This window comes from Aplysia californica, unplaced genomic scaffold (genome assembly GCF_000002075.1).
Source record: "Aplysia californica isolate F4 #8 unplaced genomic scaffold, AplCal3.0 scaffold00122, whole genome shotgun sequence".
Taxonomy (NCBI): Eukaryota; Metazoa; Mollusca; class Gastropoda; order Aplysiida; family Aplysiidae; genus Aplysia; species Aplysia californica.
Window position 1 is genome coordinate 687,216 of NW_004797392.1, and position 6,598 is coordinate 693,813.

The window sequence follows — 6,598 nt, forward strand, 5'->3', positions numbered from 1 at the left end:
CAGCGTGATTTCTTTGGTCCATTATCACAAACACTGTTTAATCAGATGGCCTCAAAAAGCCCTCAAATGCGCTGAAGGGATTAGCTGTCTGCGTGACAATCATCACAACCACATGAAAGTAAAAAGGACAGGCCGGCCAGAACCTAGCAATGAAGGTCTCACAAAGCGCAGGACTGAGGGTGTACCAAGGAAAACCAAAAGCTCTTATTAAGATCAACTTACTTTTACTATGTATTACTTTTCCATCCTCTTAAGCGTCAGAAGAGATGCAGTAGTCTGCGGTAGGCCAGCTCTGCAGGATCTTTCAATTGGGATATTATTATTTTTCAGGGTTTCCTTGACTCTCTAAATCCGTCTTTTGCGTGGTCTTCCTCTTCCTTTATGGCCTGAGTACTTGGTGTTAATTTAGATATTCGAGGCTGGCTGGCTTGGCCAAACCATTTAAGATCAACACAGGTGTCCAAAAAAAGACATTGAGATCAACGAGGTGCCCATTGTGCTCATATACCTATCTAGGGAGTGTCTGTCATAGATGACACGTGAGAAACAGCCTCTGATGTCAAGACCAGGGAAGAATTTCAACAGCTGCAGTCTGTCTGCAGATCGTGAAGCATCAAGACAGATACGAAGATCAGGATTTTCAATACAAATGTTAGAGTTTATTGTTGTATGGATCGGAAACATGAAAACTTATAAAGCAGAGAAACATGAAGACTAACAAAGCAGATTGTACATGACTGTCCTTCGTCAAAGTTTGCCTGAGGAAGAACATGGAAATCAACTGGCCGAACACCAGCATCAATGTAATATGATGGAGGCAAACGAAACTAAAACTAATTTGGCTGTGAGGTCAAAAAAGAAGATGAAGATTGATTGGAATTTCACTTAAAATTCAAAAAGCCCACCCACAATGTGATACGACAAAGTCCAAGGGTAGAGTCAGAGTAGTCGAGCCTTGCTGGATGTTTCGGCGCATCTTTCTGATGATAGGATTACGCGACACTCCCAAGACACCTGGTGCGAATGGAGTAGGAGGGGGGGGGGCGTCTTTCGGTTACTAAAACTCGCCAGAAGATCTAGAACAATGGAAGAAGAATGTGGTTTTTAATGGTTGTTATTTCCGTAACATAAATGGCGACGAGCCCGGCGTTGATATTGGGTGCATAGAATATATCAAAGACGAAATGTATATGGAGAGTACCACCACCCAATAGACTAAACACTTACAGATCAGGAAATGTGCATCAAAATGGAACCATCAACATATTAACTTTATGTTGCTGTAGTTTTTATCACCCTTGTCATAAAGGTATTGTCTTTTTTTTTTTTCAACCGCATGATTCGATGCTTCCGCATCTATTTCGCCCGACGTTGTAATTAAAATTAGCTTACTCTCTGCGAACTACGTACACTTGACCTAGATCTAGATCTAGCAGCAATTTGACGACTGACGCATGAATTAATTTTAGTGCAACTTGTTTGTAGTGCACTCGCGGCACATTTTTTATGCGGCCTTGTCGCAAACGCGTCTCTTCCGCGATGACCTACACTGTAGTGGGCCCATAGAGTTATCTCCTGTGTACATCTATGAGTGGGCCTCACATTCCTTCGGTAAATATAAAATCTGTCGTCATCAGAAATATACGTCATGAACGATTACTCGTCGCTTCGACGACGCGTCGGCGCCCACTCTGCCTACATCTGTACACTGAAATAGCATGATGAAACTGCAAGGGGGGGGGGGGGGAGATAGTGAGGAAGGCCGAAATCCACCTGAAAGAGAGATCTAGAGGCAGGTCTCAGATATGCAGTGGCGCCCAAAACAAACTTGCCCAATTTTGCCAAGCTTGATTTTTTTAGGTCAATTTTGAGTGACCATTTCATGGTTAACTCTTAACACAAATGAAATATGAATGTGTCAGATGATGCAGAATTTATTTAGCTTTAGATTGGCATGCTGCTTGAGTAGGTAGTGCAAGGCTATAACACGAAGATTGGATGATGACATTTTCAAGTTTCTTTTGGTCGCCACTGTATATGGGACACAGCTGGCTGGATGTAAACAATATCGCCCGCAACAGAGACAGGTGGAGAGCCCGTATTGGCGACCTATATCTAATACCGGGGTGAAAGAGGCGAATGATGATGATGATGATGATGATGATGATCATCATCATCATCATCATCATCATCATCATCATCATCATCATCATCATCATCATCATGATAATCATGAAAGGTGGGAGTGACTTTGGCTGTTAATGGCATTACAAAATATACACATGTATGCATAAAAGCTTGTTGATTCAAACTTCAAACATACACTGTAGCTATAAAAACCTTTGAAAAATGATTTGTAATTGCTTTGAGACAGGTTTATCGTCAGAGCAAAAACAAAAGCTGACTGAATAAGTGGCCTCCAAAAACTATGTGAAACTGTTTACTCACCTAAAACTAAACCAGAACCTATAAATTTTAATCATCGTACTGGCCGTATCACAGCTGGATGACATAGGCAGAATGTTGTCATGTCAGCCTATTAGCGGCATAGAAGAGTAGTTTAACTATCTTTTTGGTGAGTGATTGGCGGGTGCTCTGGTGTGGTTTGCTCCTTCTTTCCTTCAAACATCTATCGTCCATATTATTTCTCCTACTGTTTATTGTGTTTGCTATTTTCTGGTAATACTCGCTAATCTTCTGCACTTATGATATGACCATGTCCTGTTGCAAGTTCCCTAAAACGTTTACTAAACGAATTATCTTTTGTGACTACTGGTTTTTTATGTAATTGTAGAGGTACTCGCCCCCCCCCCCCCCCTCCCTCGGGCTAAAAAGGATACAAAGTCCCAGAAGAAAAAAGGATGTTCTGGATTTTATAAAAATTATCTTCATACAGGATCGAAGTCCTATGCGCGACAGCAATGTGTTTTACAGCTACACTACAATTCCCTATACTGGGACTACAAGGCTAATACTTTGGTATGGTTTTATACTGGGTGTCGTCGCTGATCGAGAGGTTAGAGTTTCGGACTTTTGGACTATCAGTTGTAAGTTCGTGGGTTCGAATCCCTTAGTCATTTAACTCGTACTTTCCTCACTTTATTCAGGTGGAAATGGGTACCCGGCTAAGGATAGCGAAAGATCTTGTCAGTTTGTTAGTATTTAAGAGCCCAATGGGCTGCTTGCGCCTTATGCCTCCCGGGAATGTTTCTGAGTCATGTTCTTCGGTCTGTTTAAATAATAACAGTTGTATAGCACATAGAGCGTGCTATGGGGCGTGAATATGCGCAACATACATTTTAAAAGTTATCATCATCATCATCATCATCATCATCATCATCTTCATCATCATCATCATCATCATCATCATCATCCTCATCATCATCATCTTCATCATCATCCTCATAATCATCATCATTATCATCCTCATCATTATTACGATTATTACTATACTATTACGATCATTATAGTTGTTGCTGTTGTTATTGTTATTATCAATGCTATTATTAGTAAGCCAACATACAACTTTCTGTCCATGACATGAACTCAGAACAGTTCCAGGCAACCCTGGTCTTGCCACTTCGGGAAGTGAAAAAAACATAGTCCTTTCCTCAATCTAAAAAAAAAAAAAAGAATTAAAATTCATATCACACATTAAAAGAGTCTTGGACTAAGCTATCTTAGTTACTAAGATAACCTAGATCTTGGACGAAAGGAGTCAATCGAGAGTTTTCAAATCGAGAAGAAAAGGGTTGCAGCATCGTCCCGGCGTAATTGATTTTTAGAGTGTTCTTAACGCTTTAAAAAAGGTTTAATTTAACATTTCATACCATTTTAAAAGCTTCAAGATTGATACCACATAATATGCTGATGATGGAGACAATCAGCCTGCCCATACTGAAATGGACCCTCATGAAGAGGGGCGAGGAAGCATAGAGCATCCCGTCTTCCTAAGACCCCAGTTCTAGATTCAAGTAATTCAAGTAATTCAAGTATGTTGGGATTTTGTTCTCTACTTATTGCCAGATTAACAGTATGTGATCTATAACTATGACCACGTATCTAGTTTCCCACAGAATGGAATGGTGAGTTTATATTCGTACTAAATTTATTTCTTGCATCTATGACTGTCAAAGAAATAAATAATACTATACTAGCAAAGATATTACTAAAATGCTCATAATGATCATATACGGATTAAAAATTTATTCCAAAACAAAGGTACTCATACTTCATGTTCCGTTTAAAGAAAGATTATCTCATAAATCGCTACCTCAGAATTTAAAAGTTTCATCTGACATTTTTGGCCGTTTTGGGTTATTAAGACCACGAGGTCAGAAAGCAAAAATATCTGCTGTATCAAAATCATAAGATTATTTGGAGTCGTTATCAAGATATTCAAAGAATTGCACTCGAAAAAAGCTTTACATTATGAAACTCTAAAATTGTGAAGGCAATTTTTTCCAAACAACGTAGTGAGCAGATCGAACTTTGTAATTCTGAGGTAACGAAACAAGAGCATAGAAAACAATACGTAAGTAGACGACATCGCACACGGCACGTCGCTTACGCTTTACTTTTCAACGTTTTTGTTATTATAAATTGTACCTAACAGATTTCAAATCCTTTGTATACATCTTTTTCTTTAGACGAATGGCCTCGTTATTCTGTGCTTCCCATCTGATCAACTCACGGGCTTTGCTTAAAATACTATTTACCCTCGAAGAAGGACATGATTCATATATTGACAACTGTCACGATCTCTGCAATTAAGTAGTATGGGCTTTTCTCGCGAATTAACACTTAAGTTTTCCCTATACCCTATTTCGGAAGCTAAACCAATGTTTTTCAGTTTAGGTGTTTTAAACCCCCATTAACACAATTTAGAACATTTAGGAGGCGGGCTTCCGACCTTTCCTGTCAGGGCCAACCCGGACTGAGAGGGAATATATAACATCCCAGCAAAAAGACCGAGATACTCAATAAAAATTTCTCCCAACTAGGAAATCGAGCTCCTGTGTGCTAAAGCAAAGCACCTGAGCGCTGCACTACTGACGCCGGTATATTAAACCTCTAGTATGTTAGTTAATTTATTCAATATTTCAACATTCGCCCATAGCTTTCGATGGATATATGAAGGCTACGTCAGTTATGCTGGGTGGAATTGACCACCAATGTGAGCACGCACGCGAGCGTTTGTGCGTGCGTGCGTATGTGTGTGCATGTGTGCGTATGAGTGTGTGTTTGTGTTTGTGTGTGTGTGAGTGTATACATACATACATACACATTTATATATACACACTATACATGTATTAGGCTTTTTTGTTTTGTTGCTTCAATATGGCTACCATTGTAGGATTATCGTTGTCGTTCGGGGAAACATTCAAGTGACCTATTGCCTCTTGAAGTTGTTTGCGCAGCTCGTCGATAGTGGCATCACTGCTGACATCATCGTCACTTCCCTTCACCTTGAGAACGACTGCCACAATGACCCCGGAAACAATACATACAAAGATCACGGAAGCGGCAATGCCCATAGCTAGTGTGGTCGATTCTCTTTGTTTCTGAGCCTTATCGCCTCTAGATGGTTCGGCCTGGATCTTGGACAAGAAGATAGAACCCTTCTGGCAAGTGCCGCGGAGGCAGACGCCTAGCAGACAGGGCGTGCCGTCCGGGTATCCCCCACCCATGGCCAAACACTTGTCGCCCTTGGCCTCATCTCTGCAGCACAGGCGGCACATGGCTGTGGCGTCCTCGTCGCAGCTACAGGATCGCAGTTGGCGCGGCGGCTCGGACGTTCGGCCCAGCGTCTCACAAAACGACGCGCACCGTCCATGCCAGCAGGTGCCCTTGCCACGACACGGGGTGCCGTTGGGTAGAGGGGTGGGGCGTGGGCAGAAGAAGGCGTCTGCGCCCGTGCAGAAGGAAGAGCCCACGCAGTCGTTGCTGATGTTCGCCACGCAGGGCTGAGTGGCTGGAGCTATCCGGCAGTGGCTCGTGCAGCAAGGGTGGTTCAGAGGTGAGCACACCGCCCCGGGGCTGAAGCGGCACCGTGCCTCGCAACACTTGTCTTGTCTGTCGCTGGTGAATCCAGGGTCGCAATCCTCGGCCAGACTGACCAGGCCATCGCCGCAGGCGGAGTCGAGCGTGTGGCGTGGGCGGAAGCAGATGTGAGCCTTGTTCTATGTGTGGGAAAGAAGAATAGATTAGGGTTAGGTGTGTGGGAATGGTAGATTAGGGTTAGGTGTGTGGGAAGGAAGGGAAGAGATTAGGATAATACGCTGTACCCTTTGGATGGATCGGTTCGGTTCCGTTCCGTTCGGTTCAGTTCAGTTCAGTTCGGTTTGGTTTCTGGTGGTTTCAGTGCTCATTATAAATGGTCGCTTTTAAGCACAAGGGTTCTATCCCGAAAAAAATGCTGTTTTTAGAAAATTGAAGGTCAAGTTTTTGTTCCTTGTTCTGTTTGTTTGTTGTTTTTTTAAAGACAAGGAGAGTTTTCTCTATACCCAAACAAATATACACACCAATGAAACCAAACCTCTCCTACAGGTAGGGCAACGACCGTTTTTGGTGTAGGTCAAGATTTTTGGAAATCCCC

At 42.3% G+C, this 6,598-nt stretch overlaps 1 protein-coding gene across 1 annotated transcript in view; it reads right to left on the reverse strand.

Moving 5' to 3' along the window:
* Positions 1 to 4,931: 4,931 nt before the first annotated feature.
* The window catches only part of LOC101846280 (disintegrin and metalloproteinase domain-containing protein 17), an 18,997-nt gene continuing 17,330 nt past the window's right edge, over positions 4,932 to 6,598 (reverse strand). The window contains exon 5 of the mRNA XM_005096158.2: positions 4,932 to 6,182. Coding sequence (XP_005096215.1) covers positions 5,313 to 6,182 — 870 coding nt within the window. The 3' untranslated portion in view covers positions 4,932 to 5,312. The remainder of the gene's footprint in view (positions 6,183 to 6,598) is intronic.